Below are 21,490 nucleotides of genomic sequence, written 5' to 3' on the forward strand. Positions count from 1 at the left end.
AGCAGCTTTACTAGATTTAAATTTAGTAGCTTTCTTAGCATTAGCTTTAGCTTTAGGTTTAGTAGTTCTATTAAATGTAGCTTTAGTAGTTTTACTAGATTTATCTTTACTAAACCTAAAGCTACTAAAGCTAAATTTACTAGAGTTAGTAGCTTTAGGTTTAGTAACGTTAGCTTTCCTAGAATTGGCTTTAGTAACTTTAGCTTTAATAGATTTTTCTTTAGTAGTTTTCGCTTTAGTAGTTTTAGCAGCTTTAGCTGCTTTACCGTTAGTAGCTTTATTAGATTTAGCTATATTAAATTTAACTTTAGTAGCTTTAGCTTTAGTAGCTTTACTAGATTTAGATTTATTAGTGGTTTTAGCTTTAGCAGCTTTACATTTGGTATATATAGCTTTAGTAGCTATAGCTTTAGTAGCTTTAGATTTAGTAGCTTTAGATTTAGTAGCTTTAGCCTTAGTAGCTTTAGCTAGCTTTATTAGTATGTTGTGTGTAAATTGGCCATTTACATTGTAATTATTATTAATATTTAATATTCAATGATTTTGTGTTCAACCCTTACACACACGTATTACCTTCACAGAGCCCATCATGAGCCACCTGGATTTTGAGTCCGGTGAGACAGGCATCTCGGTGAAGTTCACAGTGGTTGCGGTAAGTCTTCCCATTACTGCCACACACTGAACGCTTATGGGGCTTACATTGCTGCAAAGGATCAACACGTGCACGCACAAACACACACACACACACACACACACACACACACACACACACACACACACACACACACACACACACACACACACAAATACACACAGTCTGTATCTAAAGAAGCACAGAAACTAAAACCTTTTAAATATAATTTACCACGTAAATGTCATTGCATGTACTGAACATAAGAAGCTAAATATGTATTAGAAATGTATTAATATATATATTTATTATTATATTTATAAATGATCAAATCTGCTGTCAACAACTAAATTAAATCAGTTTATATACACTCATATACACTGAAGTGTTAATTAGGATCGAGAATGATATCTAAGAACTTCCCAACTAACAATTTTTGGTTAGTTTCTTAGAACATTCAATCTATCAAGTTTTCTGGATGTTCTAGTGGATGTTTCTCGTAACTTTGCTGCAACATCACGTGTGTCCTTATTTTAACTGTTAGTTTTAAAAATGTTACTTTTAATGTTTCCACAATGTTAATAATTGTCTGGCTGGCTTTGTTTGTCTGGCTGTCTGTCTAATAAATTTGTGATGCACACCCTTACTATGTTACACATTTTCTGAACATTCCTGGAACCTTTTTAAAACGTTGCTAAACGTTCTTACAATGTTCTCCACCATAAATTCCATGGTAGAAACTATTGCTGACCAAGACAAATTAAACTGTCTTGTCCTAAGTTAAAAAGAAAGAATAAAAAGAAAGAAAACACCATCAATCATACCACAATCATAATGACTTCTTGAACAATGTAGTATGTAAAGCATGGTGGTGGTAGTGTAATGGTTTCATGGTGCTTTGCTGCCACAGGACAAGCCTTGCTATCATTACAGGACAAAGGGAATCAGATTTATTAACAGTATATAAACTTTTGAAACAGCCTTGTCAGATTTTGTTTCTAGGCCTTATTAAAATTGTTATTAAAAAGTTGTGGCAGGTCATGCTTTAAGGCTTGAATCAGTTCTGCATTGAAGACTGGGCTCGCAGGTGGTCTGTAGCTTAGTGTAGTTTCTGTGTATATAGTGGGTGCATGTGATTCATTCTCACCTCAATACACATGCAGGTGGGTTCTCCTTTCTCTGTCACTGCACACTCACGTCCTGCTCCACAGAACACATTTGCACAGACCTTACTCTTACTCTTCACCTCCTGCAAGGAAACAAATGCATGCACAGTTCACACAGGAGATAAACATTAAACCTGCATTTGCTGCCATCTAGTGATTTAAAATCACATTATCAAGGATAGTCACAACACTGCTGCTGCATTTAAGTGTTTTTTTGTTTTTAAAGACAAGCACGTTTGATCAATATCTGATAAATCAGTGCATTTCAGAAAGTATTAAGAATAGAAAAGGCCAATCCAGGATTTATCCAATCCAGCCTTTCTTTCTCTGTAATTATATTCTAGATTGGGGACCAGCCTCTGGGTGGCAGTATAAGCTTTAGTTACCACAGTGACTACCTATTGGCCTTAAGTAATAAGTGGCTTAAGGCAGTTCTGACTGCTCAATTAAACAGGATTATTGGATTACTGAAAAAACTAAATCCTTTAAAAGTTTGGACACACCTTAAATTTAGTGTTTTTTCATTATTTTAACATGTTCAATATTGTAGATTAATTTTTTGTTTGAACTACAAAGAAAACATATTTAATTATTTAGTAAAAAAAACAGAATTAGTTATATACCTCTTGCTGCTCAGTTTGCTTTATGAGGTAAAGTCACCCGTGCTGAGTTAATTTATTTGAATTTTTTGTCCTCTATGTGTTTAAGAGCATCATTCGTAAAGTTGTGAAGAAGTAGAGTTGGTATACAGTGAATAGCCCTATTTGAATAATATTCTTTATCAATGTTATATCAATACTTTCTTACACCCCTAATTTGTACATTATGCACAACAAAAACGCTACTCTCTGTGAGCTGTTTTAAAGGTTGCATTGTGTATTTGTTTGTTATTGTTCACTAAAGTCCATTTTTATTGTTTTATTGTTTGGACTTTTTGAAGAACTTAAAATAATGATAAAAACAATTAGTTGATTACTAGCTTGTTAATATAATTTATTGGGGCTAAACACTTACTTGTAAACAATACATTACTCTTAAGTGTTATGGAATAGAGCTGCACACACAAGGTTTCTAAGTTTCCTTTGCTCTGTGTGGCTATTATTAGCCTCTTCTCTTGCAATGACTGTCTTCTTCCACACACACACACACACACACACACACACAGAGGGAGAGAGAGAGAAGCGTGCTGCTGTATTATAGTGCTCTCTGAGTCATTCAGGCTCAAGCATAGTATCTCTTTAACTCAGCTCCAGATGGGGTCCAAAACTGTTGACCTCTGACCTTTAAGAAAAGAGAGTGTCCGTCTGGAGCCTGGAGCTTACCATAATAATACCCCAGCACATACCCGCACACACAAAGAGGACCACATGTCTGCACAGCAGATGGCACTTAGACACATGTGCACACACACACACACAAACACAAAATACACTTGTTTTTGTGTCTGTAGTCTCCCATTAGTGTCATTTTTAAGCACACATACCCACAAACATAAATGTACATTTACATTTACATATCTGACTATTATAGGCTATTAATGTAGTCATTTGCAAACGTCATTTGGACACCCCGGCTAGCAAAAAAACAATGACTGCTTTAATCTAATATTCAAAATAAAATAAATAGCAAATTAGTTGTGCAATATTTAAAAAAATATTTTTAATTAGAAAAACAACAAATCTCTAGTGACCGTTTGCAAAGGTTTGGACAATAAAACTGCTATATTTGCTTAATTTAAAAATAGAAAATGTGCAATATTTAGGATGTATTTTCGTGACCAAAAATACATTATTTATTTAGACATAAATGATTCGCTTATGTTATATATTTAGAAAGAAAATAAATAGCACATTTATTAAAATTGTGATCTAAAATTTGTGGTTTTCCCAAATTTTATATATATATATATATATATATATATATATATATATATATATATATATATATATATATTTTTTTTTTTTTTTTAAATATATACCACACTTGTTTATTGAACAACTGAAAATTATTCACTTGAGTGTTCAAGTTCAAGTTTTGATACATGGTGCCATGAGCTCGAGTCACTATGTAATTTAACATTGAAAATGGTGAATAAAAGCAATATTTAAAACTTCTTTTCAATAACAAAACCAAAATATACATATTTTTTTATTTGGTAATGGAATATGTTAGAGGTTAAAAAAAATGTTGCATGGTAATTTAGTGCTGTAAGATTTTAATATGGAACCAACCTTAATAAATCACATGCTCACTGATCTTTTGGTCTCTGGACTATAGCAAACCATTAAATGAAAATAAGGCTATGATATGGACAAAACATCATTTTAACAGTTATAGCTCCGTATTAATGCTAGTTCCGTAGACCTTACAATTACAAAAATATATATATATAAATAGTGATTTCCTGATGTAACAACTAAAACAGGCAGGCAATGCAATGTAATGCTCAATGATTAGGCATTGTTTTGACTGAAACTGTATGTATATATAATAACCAGTGGTGCAAACTTCCATTACATTTAAAATCATGCTTAATCTAGGTCTGGTAACTGGCTTTCTAAGCTCAAATCACTTGGTTGCCCACAAATCCCTTGTAAACACCAAAAGGTGTTTGTTCCTCAAGCACCTTTTTGAAGCCACACTCACCACATACACTTAGTCAAAGACCTTCCCGTTCAAAGAGCGTCTGTGACAACGACCAGCCAGCCAGACAATTGAGCAAACACATACAGTCATAAACAACTGTCTGCTGCCCAAAGTTTGTTCACATGCACTTACAGGATATAGATGTGGACGTAGTTTAAACACACAAAACATACAGATGTGGCAGTTTCCAAATTTTAACTAAACAGTTAAAATAAAGATTGTTTAAAAGGCACAATGCCATTAAATGCTTTTAGAAGGCTTAAAAAAACTTTCCTTGATGTATAGCTGTCTTCAATATTACAGGAATATTACAAAAATGGTTATTAAGGGAACCAAGTTTTTTTTCTATGGCATTGATTCAAAAACCATCTAAACACCGTACATTTTTCAGAGTACCTGTAATTTAAATTTCAGATCTCACAATTTAGCCTAAACCTCTCAGAAAAGTATGCTCTCCTCTCTTAAAGGTAACAGAGTCAGCACTTAGACAGTTGTGCTTTTGACAGTGCTTTTGAGATTTGTATGCTTAAAAACAGCCTTAAGATGTTGTTAAATCTAAATATATGTGCACATTTGTTGTTGTAACAAGCAATGTCCAGTGTTTCAATCCAGTGACTCGAGATTGGGGCACATCCAAGTGCATTTTAATGCATTGGGTATCTGCTATGTTATTCTCAATCCTCTTCCAGGTCTTTGTTTAAAGGAACCATGTGATGTTCCTGAGGCACCACTGTTGGACATTACTGCACAGTTGGCACCACTGAGGAGAGTTCTCAGAAGATAAATCAAAGATTTTAGAGATACAGATATCAGTAAAAAGTCTTAAAAGTTAAAAGTTTTACTGGCAGGAGAACCACTTGCCTTTTCTGGTTTTTAAGCACTTCTTCAGAATCGAGCACAGACTTGTAGTTAAATCTCCTACCTTCAGACTGATGCCCTGCAATGTATTTTTAGACCTCTACACTCCTCTAGACTCCACCACACACACTAGCATTAAAACGATTCACCTAAAGGAGAGGGTGAGCGTGAAAGTGAAATCTGGTTTGAAGCCTGAGGACAAACAGAAAGCGATAGAACCATCTGTCTGTGCCCTGAGACTTTTCAACTCTGACCTTTTGCACTGAGAAAGAACCAACTGACGGGAAATAAAGACTCAGAGTTTCCAGACGCTGCGGAAAAAGGGATTATGCTAGAAGAAAGCTGTAGCAGCTTGATATGAATTGGCAGGTGCTCTCTCTCTTTTTCTATTTCCCTCTCTCTCCCTCACTCTCTTGCTGTTTTTCTCTCTCAGACATTATAAGCACACACAGATTGAGGCCTGCCAGACGTTTTCTCTGGACCTGCAGGCTGATGGCATGAGTGTGAGAGCGAAGGAAATGAAGGAGAGGAAATGAGAGAGCAAACATTTCTCCCGCAGCAGAAAGAGAGAGGAATGCAGGAGCCGCTCCAAACTCGTGACTATCACACTCGTCCACCGAAATCTCTGACCTGAAATCAGTTACAACACATGGACATGCAACTTGCCATGGCACAGGAATTGGTATCGTGTCCCTTTATTTTAACCAAGTCCAATGGAAGGTAAAGACTAGGGCTGTGTGTAATATATGTGAGGGTCTCCTGCATTCAATTAGGATGAAAAATCTGCCAGAGTGGCTTGCAAGTTGTATGAAGCCGGTCACGATCATTACCACCCATAGTGATCAGTGTAGTGTGTGGTAATCATGCCTACTATGAGTGTATCACCAGTTAAATAGCTGCACAACTTTGCAAACAGCAAATGTTGAACCTTTCTCACAAGAAAGCACCTCAAAACTTATGAGTGTGGCTATTCTCAAGCTGTCTCCTGAGGAACACCTTTTATTAACTGTATTAAAGTTGCATTATGAGAGAATTGGCATTTCTTCTGCTTAACCTACAGTTGAAAAGTGTAATTTGTGACACTAATAAAGGACATACTTTACACATGCATTTTTGGACAAGCTGGCAGAACAGATAAGTTAGAACATGATTGCAGTTTCCCCTAGCTGTAATACATGCTTTAAGCCACCCTAGTGGGACACTATATTCACATGCATTTCTGGGCAAGCTGAGAGATATAGAACCTTTACTGAAAATGAAAGAGGCAGGTAGATTTTACCCTAATAGGACTCTGGTTATGCAGTGTTGGAGTTCTTTGGAGCAGTGTAAAAATACTACATATACTGTTGCCTTTATGTTTGTAGAGTAATAGATAATGTGTGCCTAAAAGGCCAAAAAGGTGACACAGAGACTTGTAATTGTGATGTGTGTCCGTGTATGTTTCTCTGTATTGACCTGAGTGGTCATGTGGTAAACCACAGCAGTGTTGATTTCATTACGCAAACTAACCCTAGTCAAGTGTTTCAGCCACCAACACAAACCTTGTTAAACAAACAAGTGTGTAAGAGACTAAAACAGACTGCCGATGACATCACCAATTTTAACAAGCCAGTACTTGTGGCTCTACCAACTGTCCTAATTACACTGATGCTCCTTCCAAACAGACGTGCTGTCAGTCCTCTTTAATTCTGTCTGCCTTACCTCAGTGACTCAGCGCTACAAAAAAGTAGAATTCTGAAGACAGACTTTCTCATAAAAGAACCTGCATTTTCACACAATGACTGCAGAAAACACAGACAAAGTGGTTTTGTTTGATTAAAGAAATTAAATTGTCTGTAATTTTGTGAAATTTGCAAGCACAGCACAGTGGAAGCCAGCATGTCTCAGACTGCCTTCATTGAGCTTACAGTGCAGTTGCAAAGCAGATTTGTCCACTGGATTCCCAGTTTGCCCAGTAAGTTTTTACTCTACAATGAACAGAAAGCCAAGATACAGATCCTTCAGAATACTTGTATCTGTCAGCCAAGTCTGTGAATCCCTTTATTCCTAAGTGTAACTCAGCCTTAGAATAACATTTTAAAATTTGATTTCTGGGGGAGAGTTTGGTAAAATGGGTAACACTTTACTTGGATGGTCCATTTTATGATGCTCAACTGACATTCAACTGCATGTCTATTAAATGCAATTGAACGGAAAGGTGAAAGTAAAGATTCTCTATTGAATGTAAATCTACATCCTACATCAACTCAACCCAAACTCTAATCTTAACATTTTAGGATTGGGTTTAGGGTTAGAATTAAACTTTAGGTTAGGGTTAGATTTTAGGGTTGATAAAGGTGTTAAGGTTAGGTGTAGGGTTATGTTTTATTTTGAATAATTTGCATTCAACATATGGTTAAGTTGCAGTTTATGGACATTCAGTTGAATGTTAGTTGAATGTCAGTTGAGCAACAACGAGGCCAACAAATGGACCATCCATGTAAAGTGTTACCAAAAAATGTGTCAATATTAGCCCAGGAAAAGACTAACTATTGAATTAGACGCAGTAGATAGAAAGACAAAAGAGAATAAGAAAAAAAGGTGAAAATTGTGGATTTGGTCATGGAAACATCCGAGGGAATGGTTGGAGCTACATGTAGTACTGCAACCAGTCAGCAGAGGAGCTAGACCAGTGTTGGCTTTATTTTCAAGATTTGTTTTTATTACAATAATTCAATAATTTCACAGAAAAGCAAATATATCTATTCCTTTGAAGCTTAAAGATGCTCTAGCTAATGTTAGTAGTTAGTAGTTTTAGTATTGGGTAATCATAAATGATCATATATGATGACAGTTGATTAATTCATTCATTCTTATTAAAGAGGCTCGGTAGCAATCTATGTTTCGTTGTGTTCCTTGGGTCACTGCCCACACTGGGAATGACGTGAAGCACTCTGACCTTCTCAGCGTAAATGGGCTGATGCAGGACTACTTTTTATATGCTAATAAAATACACTCAGCATGTCCGAGGGGCATACTGACCTCAGATCCATCACTCCTACTCTTATAGTCCTGACATAAAACATTAAATGCACCATAAATGCTGACCCCATCAGAGGAAGAGAAGAGAAGGAAAAAAGAAGGTGAAAGAATGCAGACCCACACAAAGCAAGTCTAGACTTCAACCACACCATCAGAGGTCATCAGGGTCAGCTGTAACTGAGAGCTGTACGGCTTCAAAGAAGGGCGAAAACGAACCGGTCAAAGTAATGCTAATACTGGTAGTTAGTGATGAATGGAAGACATTAGTAGTAATTGCAGCTTTAAAAGTAAGACAAGGACTTCAAGTTCAGTCACTGATTTGTTTAATAGGAAGAGTTCCTCTGTATTTATAAAATTAATCTTGCTATAGTTGATTTATTATGCAATGAATAACGTTCAGTTGTCCAGAGATTATTTGTCCACACTATAGTATGGAATAGCCTCTTTACACCTCTTTACAAACTAGCAGTTTCCCAGCTGATAAATTAAACAAGCTGTAAAGAACAAGTATAGTAACATCCAGTAGCTAGCTGATTTAGCCTTAGAGTTTGTTTGTTTTACCAAAAGACCAGCTAGCTTCCTTTCTCTGTGTAAATTTTACTCACATGTGACTTAAGTAGCATTGCTAAGATACATATATAAATAGAATAGCACTGTTGAGGTAAATGTATGACTAAATCAGCAGTGTTGAGGTACATTTACGAGTACAACTGCACTTCTGTGGAACATGTATGTCTAGAATTGCACTGCTAAAATATATGTATGACTAAAATAGCACTGCTGAGGTAGCTAAATGTGTAAATAAAGTAACACAGAAGCTGAAGTAAATTCTATGCTAAACTGTTAAAGTATATGTGTTGTGCTTTGTCTGTTGGGATGTTACAAATGTTAAAAAATATGAAATTGTAGATTTGCAATATTTTTTTTTATTTCTTTTAAAAGAACAATACAAGGACATCTAGGCTATTTTATATGTGCAATAGTGACAAAATTAATGTGACTAATAGTGACTAAACCTGCATGAAACAAAGTTTGAGAGGCAGTATTTTTTATTCTACCAAATCTTTAATTTTGTTTGTTTGGTTTTGTTACAGACAAAAAATATTTTATTGCATTCCTGGTATAAACACTGTGGATTAAATATGGATTTTTACTGGTGTATCTAGCAAAAAGAATTCTACTAGCAAATAAATTCATAGTGTATGAGAAAAGAATTAAAATATTGTATTTTCTCCTGCACTGACACACACACACACACAGTGGACCCTGTCCCAGTATGAGAGAGCAGACAGTACATTCCTCACATTCCTAGCCAGGTCAGTGGAGTGCAGGGGCTGTGGGAGCACTGAGAGAAGATAAAAGTCAAAATGCACAGGACACCATTGAACACAATACATTCATAGATTACAGTTTGACTTTTGATTAACCACGTCTGTGTGTGTGTGTGTGTCTGTGTGTGTGTCTGATTGACTCAGCAATCGGCAGCTGCAGATGGTAAAACAGGGAGCAAACTGCTACCCACCCCCTCCACCAACACACAGGGTCAGTGTGTGATATCCACAGACCCACTGACCCAGGGTGTGAGAGGTCTGTATTAGGACAGCTGTCACTGGTCCATGGGGAGAGGAGGGACAATAGAAGAGAAGAACACAGACCAGCAACGTCTGAGGAATGTGAACATATCATTACTTCATTAGAACTGTGACTAAGAATTCTGAAATACCACAATAAAAAGTAGTATTGTGTCTCATGACTTTTGGCACATCCCATAGACGCTACAAAACTATGCACTACCATGCAGGAGATAAGGGTGTGCATTGAATGTGGATGTGTTTCTAACAGAGTAGCTTGTTTGTTTGGATGGACAGTTCTAGCCAGAATCCATCAGTCACGGTCATTACTACTCACTGTGCTGTCCACTGTGGGTGGTATTGGCTTCTATGATGCATTCCTGGTGCACAAGATACGTTTAAGATAAATGTCAGCAAACTTTTTAAATTAAATGTCCTGTTAATCATGCACCCAACTATCAGACCTCACAGTGTATACATTTTACATACTGCTATTTAATAAATTTTGGCATGTTAGTGCACTTATCTTCTCCCACTAAGCATACTACAGTTATGCCACGACTATACCCATACTGCAGTTTTCATGAGTTTTAAAGCAGTGAGTGCTTTTTTTGTACAAGACAAATAAACAGTGCAGCCAATCTGAAAAAAGCCAAAAAGAAAAAAAAAGTATAAATATTTCATCCTGCAGTAACAGAAACTCTGTTTAAATGCAAGTAAATGTAATTGAAATGTGGTCATACCGAAATTATTATTCTGTTTTTTAAATAAAAAGCCAGACAAGCATTGGAAACATGGTAGGTGGATTAATATGAGAACTTTTTCAGTATGGATTAAGATTTACAGACAGGAGGCCGTACAGTCTGTAAACATATACTGATATAGGAAATTTTTCAATTACCCCACCTCAGGTAAAATTAATTGATTAAATTAAATTAATATATCCAAAATAGTTATTTAGGATGTAATAAACTTGTGTACTTGTTTTGTAGTTGGTGGTTTTGAGTGTCAGTTCTGAAGTCCATATTATTTAGATTGCCTCATGAGTCTCAAACAGCATTCCAATACAGCAGAACTACGTCAGGCCTTCCCAGAACTTCTATTTGGGTTTAAATTACCCAATTTAGGTGACTCAGACAACTGAGTGATGTCCCAAAACAGTATTTTACCAGAAATTTCAGTGCTTTGCTTTTGGTTTCTCTTTCAGATGTGTTTCCAGCTGGGCTGTTCTTCTTATTGGAGTAAAGGTTGAGGTTTAGGTTCAGGACAGTGGTTTCCAATCAGCTTATAAGGGCCTCAGTCATAAAGTCCGCAGTCTGCAGCTCCAGCTCATGGAGATAAGCTTGGCTGAGCACATGTGTTTCCAATTAGCCTTACACAGAGAAGGGTGGGAACTCCACATTTTGCAGCACACACACACATACTGACACAATACAAGCTTTTACAGCCTTCCAAAACCTTACAAAATTAAACCACCATTCGATACATGAATTTAAGAGACTCTATATTGAATATTTGTAACTTATTTTTCTCAGAAGTGCATTTAAAACATTGGTGTAAATTGTTTTTTGTGTACCCAAAGCAGCTGTCATGTAAAAACAATATCTGTTTTGACTAGGTGGTCTCTCTGTATTATATATCTTTTGAAGTTTAGTCAGGACTAAAACACACAGAACAGACTGTTAAAACACGATTAGGTTTAGGCAATTTTTGTCCCTAAACACACATAATTATACTACATACCATGCTGATGTAAATCTGAGGTAAAACTGAGGTAAAAGTGGTTCAGCGTGAAGCATAATCTCACTTTCCTGTCCTGATTTCCCTCCTAGGTAGCCTCAGGCAGTTAATGCATACACTGCAACACTGTACAAAAACTATAAAACTGTTAGCTGAGGCTAGCTTAAATCACACATTAGCAGTAGAGTTAGCATGTCTTAGCCTGAGGTAAGGCTGTTATCCAAAGTAATTAGTCTCTATAGGCTAAATGTATCACTGTATTAGCTCTGTTAACTTTGGCTTTCGTTAACCCATTAGCACTGCCTTAGCAAGTTACCCAGAAAGGCTAATTTTAGCTTCCTGCTCAACACATTTCTATAGCTAGTTTAGACAGGCACATAGTTATCTACCTGTATCCTTTAAAGGTTCTAAAAAGTTCATTTTAAAGTTCTTTTTAAAGTTATTCACTTATCAAGGGCTCTGACATGTACTATTCTTTGTAGTATGTAACATAACAAAATATACTTATATTCTTTTCAAATATACTTCAAAATGGCTGCCCTACATACTAGCTATGGGATGTTTTAGAGCATGTATTGACTAAAATGAGACTGTGACAGATTAAGTGCTGTTAGCAGTTTGTTAGCAATGCTAGCCTAGTAAATGCTTTGGTATAAAACTGATACCAAACTTATCTTGGCTAATTGATTGCCTTTATTTTTTATTATTTTTTTTAGTAACTTCTTCTGGATGTAGGGATTTGTTGAAAGGCTGTGATTATACCAATAAATATGTGCAGTAAATTTTTTTAATTTTCCTTACAAGGTAAAAAAAAATCCTAACTTTGACTGAAAGTCGATGTAAGTAAGAGCTTTTTATTGTTCTATTCGTTCAGAATAATTTACACAATGCACAGAGCAGTTATAGAGCTCAAAGTGTGAAAAAAATCTAAAAAGGGACAAAAATGGTACATGATACATTTTTCTTTTTCTTTTGGACAGCAGTGATTTGCTTTTCAGTATTCAAAAACAACATTCTAAACAGTTCTAAAACTTAAATAATTTGTGTATAGTTCCCCAATTCATTCATATAAATATAAAATATAAAATATAAAGCTTAATCTATAATAACCTTACAAAACCTGTAACTGGTCTCTCAAATCAGCACAGAAACACTTGTTCCCACCACAATAGGAACATGCATATTCATCCATTGTTGGAAACACAATAGCACAAAGAGTCTATGCCTTACCCAAGCGTTTTTTTGTGGTGTGAACGGAATTTCTTTACAGTAAGATCTTTTTATGGTTATTATTATTATTATTATTATTAATGCTTTTCCTATGGAGCTCTATAAGCCTGTCGCACTGAACTGAATCTCCAATGAGCTTTCCAGCAGAACAAGACAATGGAGAAGTGAAAGAAGAATAGAACGAAAGACGCCAGTGTCTCGAAACAAAATAATAGAAGGGCTTGGAAAGTAGGAAAATAATCAGTGGTGTTATCTCGAGAGAGAATATGAGAGTGAAAGACCCCAGTCTTGTCTCAAAGTGTAAAACCGGCACTTTGGGGGGAAAAAAGACAGAAGGACGGGGAACGGAGTGAGTGAAGCTCTTATCAGGAATTCTCCTGATATCTCTCTTTTATCCCAGCCAATTCGTTTAATAGCCTCAGCAGTCCCACATTCTGCCTTACCGTTTTCTTTCTTTGTGCCTACTTTCCTTCTCACTTTGTGCTCTCTCTCTCGCTCACTCTCCCTCTGCATGTTTGCTCTAGTCTCAGGGGAGGCTGGAGTGGTAGGAGTAATAGCTGACAGATGTTAGGAGATGGAGACAACATTAGTTCCATTAGCTGTGCTTTCCTCGACAGTGTTTTCTACACCAGTCACACCAAGACCACTTCGCCCTTTTAGCGGCATCCACAGATATTATAACATACGGTATGTTATATTCCACAGAATCCTTGGGTACATTACACGACTTTTAAAGTCGTAGCTTATTATAAACATACCTACTGAGATTTCTAGATTTTTATGAAGAATGAAAAAATGTCCATCAAACTCTAAACATGTAAGAATAATACACTACATGACTCCAACCCGCTCCTGAACCAAATCAATAATGGCCCCAAAACATGTGTCTTGCTTTACCGAAGAGACGCTGAGTGAACATGGAATCATGAAAGCTCGCTGCTATTGTCAAAAACAGACAAAAACAAAAGAAACAAGTTAAGAAACAAATCAACCTATGTTCTTCTTGGAACAGAGATGTCCAGCAGACTAACGATCTAGGACAGCTAGTTCAAATCCCAGAGCATGCATCAGCACCCAGAGTCCGAGAGAGAATAATTGGCCAGGCTCTCTTTATATGGCAATCTCTCCCCTCTTCACCTATTGTGATGCTGGTCAGCACAGGCAACTGTTAGCTGATGTATCAGAGCTGGGGCACCGCACTTTCCTTTGAGCAAGCTGGCTGCCCAGTAATGCCTAATGAGTGGCAGTTCAAAATGACTACACGTGTACCAGACGAGGCATGTGCTAATTGGCCTTTTAATTTGGAGAGAAAATGGGGATGAAATTAGAAATTAGGAGGCCAGAAATTTGAGTCTGCATCCATACCCACTACTTAGGCCCAATTCCATTTCACCCCTCTTTTTTTCTGGTTAGACTGGAGGGATAAGGGGAAGAGACAGGGCTTGTTAGCCCTTCAAACAGAGATTTTTCAGAGGCACACTTCAAATAAAGGTGTATTAGAATCACTGGTAAGATAGCGGAACAAGCGACCAAAGTAACCCACAAATGTAAGTAATTTCCTTGTTAAAAGTGATGATTAACACTATATTACAATAGTATAACGTGTAGTTTCATTGCTTTATAACCAAATTCTTCAAAACAAGCATAATAAAGGTTGCTAGTAGTTTGTCTCAGTAGCTAGCTAGCTAACTTTCCAGTTACACCTTAAATGGTGCAACAGACACCAGGGGCAGCAGCATTTAAGACAGAAAAATAAAATTAAATAAAAGCTAACCAAAGCTAAATTTAGCTCCCCATTACTGAGGAATTAAGCAATGGACAATAATACTGAATTTCTGTTACAAGGGGAAAGGTTACGCTAGAAAATTGAGATTGGGCCTTAACCATCCAAATGTTGACTTAATATGGCATAGTGTAATGTCTTCAAAGACATCCACAACCAACCTGTTGCCTTTAAATACATCCACCACAAACCTGTAGGTCTGGCAGATGATGAATATGTGCTAAGCTTCACTACACAGTGCTACATGGAATGAAGTGTGAGGCGTGACAGAGTTACACCAGTATTCTCTGAATCACACTGTGTCCTTCGCTCCTGCTAGCAATTAACCCACTTTCTAAAACTGTTTTGTTTTTTGGAAGTCAGTTCTTTCCCTCTCCTGCTTTCTCTCTCTCTCTCTCTTTCTTTCTCTCTCTCTTTTTCTTTCTCTTTCTCTCGCTCACACACACATAATTTACCTCACATCTTGGCTACGCAAGTGCATGAGGCATGGAGGACACTTAATTCACAGTCTGGGAGTGATGCCAGTCTCGGGAGGTAGATACAAACTGAGACAAAGAAATGGAGCAGTAAGAAGAAGCATGAGGCTGAGGCAGAGGTCGAAACCCAAAACATCTGTGTGCAAATGTAATCTACTTGACGGGAAGGTCTAAAAATGAGAAACAGGTTTTTATATACTGTAGTTAAGTGCTTTTTTTTCCTCTGTCATCTACACATAAGCAAATATACACTTACTCAAACCCCACCAAACCCCAAAACACAGTTTAGTCTACAGTGAAGGCCAAATATATTATATCTTCAATTCTCAGTTCATAAACACCAAATCATACATGGAAAGTTCTGTCAAACTCAGACATTCGCCTCAAAATATATTCAAGCAGCATCAAGTTTGCCTTTGGGCTTAAGCCTAGTTTTGAACTGCATAGCATATTGAATGGAGTTTTTCCATTGAAAGAAAAATGCGTAACAATACAGGGTTTCCCCCAGGATTTCCTTGAAGGTGCGGTGGCAGGACCCCCCGGTTGGGAACCGATAATTTATATCACGTTAATGATATCACGATATAACACAATTACACATGTTTCCAGTTATTTTCTTTATTTCCAACTGTCACTGAAAAATGCCCACTTAAAACAAAAAGTTGCAAAAAGTAGGTTTCTTTAAAATAAATCCTTATTGTTCTTTTTTCAGATACGGTAAACGTAAAAGTGTGCAACACAAAATGTTAAATTATACATAACCGAGGAGAAAGGGCACAACAGAATATATATGTATTATTTATTCGCTCTTATCTGTATTAGGTATTTTAAATGTGAGAATGAGTAAATAAAATAAAAAATATTATTGAATTTAATTAAAAATTGTGCTTATTAAAACAGACAAATAATATCTTTAATCTTTAATTTAATTACAATAAAATGTTTACTGGACCGTGAAAACAAATGCATCACAGAGCTGTTCTAGGGTGCCTCTATTCTAGGGCCCTACATCCTTGCTTTATGACAGCTCCAGAAACAGAAACATAGCGTGATTTTCACTCCACCAGGTGAGTGAGCCTGAGTGGACACCTGCGTAAGTTGAAGCTGTTTAATCACTGTTTAATTCATCTCTCTCTCGCGCGCGCGCATTATGTTTCAGTCGCTCTCTCTCTCTCTCTCTCTCTCTCTCTCGCATTATGTTTCAGTCTCTCTCTCTCGCTATTTACAGGCGCGCTCTCGCTCTCTCTCTCTCTCTCTCTCTCTCTCGCATTATGTTTCAGTCTCTCTCTCTCGCTATTTACAGGCGCGCTCTCGCTCTCTCTCTCTCTCTCTCGCGTTATGTTTCAGTCTCTCTCTCTCGCTATTTACAGGCGCGCTCTCGCTCTCTCTCTCTCTCTCGCGTTATGTTTCAGTCTCTCTCTCTCGCTGTGTCCTATACTCACACTCTCTCTCGCGCGCGCGCGTTATGTTGGCACTGCATGACTAACTACCGATTTCCACCCCCGAAGGGGCAACGCTGATCAAACGCGGGAAAAACGCCGGGCTCCGAATTTTCACGAAGGGTGGCGGGGAAGAACGAAGGCGTGGCGGACCGCCGCACTGAAATGAACGTGGCGGAAACCCTGCAATAGAAGTCAATGCTATGTTTTCTAATGACTTTGCTCAGTGGCAACATGTATAAGGTAAATAATGGTCCTAAAATAGAGCCCTGCAGCATTCCATATCTACCCATTACTTTAGTACAGTTGGATGATACATTGTTACTTTTATGAACTGATAATCATTTGGGTATGATTTAGGTCTGGATAGGACTGGTTCTGTGACTTCAACCATGTTCTCTAATCTTTCTAGGAGAGTAAAAGCTTTACTAAAAGCTTTGTTATCTTAACTAGAGCAGTCTCAGTGCTATGAAAGGCTATAAATGCAGATTTTTGTTACAAATATCACATAAAAAGTGATTATAACACAGGAACAAGCAACGTTGTTGGGCCATAGCTTTTTCTGAGATTATAGCACAGCTACTTCTAAGAAAAAAAGTCTAAAAACTAACAATAGGGTGGTTGTTCAAAGGAGAAGGGCTGAACAAAAAAGGCAAACAAGATGGCACCACTCAGGGTATCCATGTAAGGAAGCTGAGAAGATGCAGCACTGTGTGTTATAGGAAGGCGGTATGGCAAGCAAGTTCTAGACTAAAAGCTGAACTAACTTTCTAAACCCAGCTTACAGCACACCATGTTGACTAGCCACGTTAGTCTATGCTTTGCTGGGCTATGCTACAATGTGCTACACAGACCCTGTGAGTAGTTGCGGTGCAGTAAACCAGACAATAAATGTAAAGCCTATCTTTTCCTTAAGAATTCTTTGTTAAAGTAAAATCTGCATGTTTTAATCTGAGGTAAAATAACAATAAGGTCAAAAATAGGGTTGTAAAACCACATTTGGGCATTTTTCACCCTTTAAGTAATAAGAGGACTTATAAATGCTGTTTATTACACTGTATAACATACTGTTATCTATAAACATGGACAAAAAAAAGTAGACTAAATGCAAGATTAGGATGGCAGCTATTTGTCGGAAAGGTATATATCATTACAGAGGGGAAACATATGGCTGTAAAATACTTAAAAATATATACTATCTGTGCAGTAGACACGTTTTGTTTCTCTTTACTGCAGTTATGACCTCAACTCTTCTGTAAAGTCTGCACAGTAAATAAGTAAAAGCAACACTGATGTGACTGAGGTTATACATGTTGTGTGCAGCTGAATACCAGTGTCAGTAGTCATTGCTGGATGCACTAATTAGAATGGGTGTCTGGTCACATCTCAACATGTATGCATGTAAGAGTGTGTGTGTGTGTGTGTGTGTTTGTGTACCTTTCTTTCCACCCACATCCCTTCACATTGAGCAGACACTAATCTCCATCTCACTCTGCTAGAATATAGCTGCTCTTTCTTCAGCGTCGCTGCAAAACAGCCGTCAGCCTTCTATCACTCATCTCCACCCGCTGTCAATCCCTCCTGCGAGCGCAACGTCTCCTCATTCATGAATTTTACATCGGCCCTTGTTTTTAATAAGAGTGTGCCAGCTAGCCCGTGTCCACCTTTTAATAATTCAGGAACTTGTTGATGTCCCCTGAGACGGATGGGCCCTGGGGGTGGGACAGATGCTGTCAGTCAAGGAAAAGGTGGGTGACATTCCAGCACCAGTCCATCGTCTGACAGCCCATAACTCCGGGCCGTCTATCTGATAGAGGTCACACTGTAGTGCCGAAAGGCAGAGCACCATGAGGACTGAAAATGACTAGCTAGTTCACAACCTGCTGAAGCTGAAGAATACGAGAAATAAAAGAAAAGAAGGATTTTGAAGACCTACAATACTGATAATGAGGGAAAACCAGTAAGAACCAGTCATTGCTGGCTTGACATATGTTTTTTTAGCCATGATGTCACTATGAGTGAGTATAAATGCACTCAATAATCTGATATTAAATTAATTTCTGCAGGTTTCAGATAAAATTAAGCGTTCATGTAAACAGTTTTAGTTTCTTCAACTTGATTAAGGTCCAGAAAGTGCAACAAATAGAGCTAGATATTATCTCAGTAAATGGATTTCTCATGGCATGTATACACTTAATGTTATTTCTTTCATTTTTCTTAGTCTGCGTATGCTCAAAAACACAAACTGGAATGGACCGATGCTCGCTCAAACAAAGCTTATCAACCTCTTTGCAACAATATATAGAAAACTGTATGAAGAGATGCAAAGATGCACAAAAATCCATATTTTCAGGTAAGGTGGGTCCAGGTTTCCAAAAACCTGCAGCAGGAACTTATTTTTGGCCAATTGCAATGTAGAAATCTGGTTATTGCCTGACTCTTGTAAACCTGAGTTTTCCTGTTATCTGTTCACCCAGGTGTAAATGTGCTGATCAGATTAGTGACAAAATCTGATTTGAATGTGAACATAGTCTACGACTGTTTCAAGCTTTGGAGATTGCTGAGAGGCTCTTTTTGTGTTTGTCAGCACTGAATATAATTATATTATTATTATTATTATAGTATTTTAAATTATTTTCATTCCCATTTTCTCCCCTGTTTGGAGGGCCACCCCACCCACTAAATAGCACTCCCCCTATTTCTTGTAATGCCCCCAACACTATGAGGGTGAAGGCTGGCAAATGCCTCCTCCAACACGCAAAGGTTGTGGGTGTAGCATCACCAGGTAGCCAAAGCAACTCCGAAGCTCCGATACATCAGCTAACCAATATCTACCCACTCCAGAAAGAGTATGACCAATGGCGCTCACTCGGACTCCAGCTGCTGAGGCAAGCAACATGATCCTGAATTCAACCATCGATTCTCAGATTATAGTGGCAGCACTCAGAGCCCCAAAAGTGAGCTTGACTGAAAGAGTATGAACTAAAAATATCTGAGTGACATGCTTGTAACTTCTCCTCAGTATAGTCTATGCATACCTGCTCTACTCAGTCCAACACTATTCAGTCCTGCCCAACATCCACCACACAAAAGATCTGCTCCAAGCTGTCTCACCTGGTCTCCTCAGAAAACAGCATGCTTCAGTCACTGAAATGCTAAAACTTTGTGAGATAAATCCTAAAAAGGCTATGTTACTACATACCCTAGACTTAATGAGGTGTTAAAGCAATGAGCTGAAGCCCTCTGGTGAAGTGACGAGCTGAAGGCCATTTCAGATGGTAAGGAATGTGTGTTTTAGAGGACCTGGCGGCACCCACATGAAAAGCCCTGCTCATCTGCCAAACTCTGCTGTTTGTCAACACCTGAACTCTGTGAAAGACCAGCTGACTGACTCACCACCAGCTGTTCAACACACACACACACACACACACACACACACACACACACACACAGAAAAACACCTGGAACTTATCATTAGAGAGTGGTCAAAGACAGAGGACAGTTAAAGGCAAAGAACAAAGAGAGAGCTACACAGAGAAATGTGTGTTTTAGCATCACGTCATGAAGCAGTAACTCCATTATTGCCTGCTAACACAAACAGCAGCTGTACACAAGTTTCTTTTTTTTTTTTTTTACAGTTTTCCGCTCATGTTGGCTTTAGCGGCTCTATGTTTACAGGGTTCATTTGCTCTCAGGTCAGCGACATCAAGTTGACCGAGCCTGTGGCCACACAGCAAGTTAATTAAGCAGATAAACACCATAAACTTGACCACCAACCTGCAGAGTGTCAGTGTCACAGTGGGGGTGAATGACCACCAACAGGCCAAAGCTAAGCAAAGCAAAGCATACAATTTATATACATTAGTGTGGTCTGACGTCTTTCTGTAGAAGCATACAAAGTTATTTAAAATTATATCTGCTAAAATGTGATTTTTAAAACCCTTGAAGTGGTTTCTTCAAGAGTTCTAATGGCAATGGTTCTAAAAAGAAGCATGACACCTCAAAAGAACTGTTGAGATGCTTAAATTTGTCTTAGGTTTTTTGCCTTGTCAAGGAGTTCCTCAGTTTGGTGGAAACCAAATGAGATCTACACACCTTCATACTAATGTTGCACTATTGTTGAAGACCACAGTTCAGTTCAATTTGTGGTACAAAGTTCCTAATCTTATGCTCTCATAGTCTCAAAAAATTACTTTCTAAAGAGACTAGAGCTAGGAGGTTTTGGGTTGTTGGTCATTGGTGCTAGTCATGCACAGACTTCACAGACAAAACAGTGGGCCTATTTACCAATACCTTCTGCAGAATGGTCCACAAGCTTTGCTCTTAAATTGGTAGATCCCAATGTTCTTGTTAACAGTAATAACCATCAGAATCTTTGTAAAATTTGTGTAAGTGCACTCTAAAAAACAGAGGTACGATATGAGTACTTTTTTGTACTCAAAGGTACACTCTTTATAATTGTACCTTCAAAGGTACAATACTGGTCTTTACAGGGTCAGATTTGTTCCCTCTGAAGTACAAAGTAGTTTCTAACAGCAATAAGTACAAATTTGTACCATTTAACCAAACAAAGGGTACATTCAGTATTCTGCATCACTGCACTAATAAACAATATATATTTAAATTGCACATTTTTTAATTTGAAAGCCAGACAATTTTGGATCATCAAGTTTTTGAGCCAAATTTAGTTGATGATAATGTTTACAATCTTTATAATCTTTACTGGCACAAAAACCATGGGTACAAAAAAGGACTTTCACTGAAAGGTACTTTTTTGTACCTCAATGTAAGGTACAGCCCCAGCGACAAGCTTTGTACTCTTTTAAGTACAAATCTGTACTTACTTTTCTTAGTGTGTGGGTTTCTTTTAAACCCTTTCAGAACAGTTGGTGAATGAGGCGTAATAACCAGAAGCCTCTAAACACCAAG

At 37.6% G+C, this 21,490-nt stretch overlaps 1 protein-coding gene across 1 annotated transcript in view; it reads right to left on the bottom strand.

Annotated features, from left to right (window-relative positions):
* The window catches only part of fstl1a (follistatin-like 1a), a 31,515-nt gene that overhangs the window by 8,417 nt on the left and 1,608 nt on the right, over nt 1-21,490 (bottom strand). Inside the window, exons 3-4 of the mRNA XM_007251357.4 lie at nt 1,779-1,880; nt 574-703 (exon numbers count right to left, since the gene is read on the bottom strand). Of these exons, the coding sequence (XP_007251419.1) occupies nt 574-703; nt 1,779-1,880 (232 nt within the window). The remainder of the gene's footprint in view (nt 1-573; nt 704-1,778; nt 1,881-21,490) is intronic.

This window comes from Astyanax mexicanus, chromosome 21 (genome assembly GCF_023375975.1).
Source record: "Astyanax mexicanus isolate ESR-SI-001 chromosome 21, AstMex3_surface, whole genome shotgun sequence".
NCBI lineage: Eukaryota > Metazoa > Chordata > Actinopteri > Characiformes > Acestrorhamphidae > Astyanax > Astyanax mexicanus.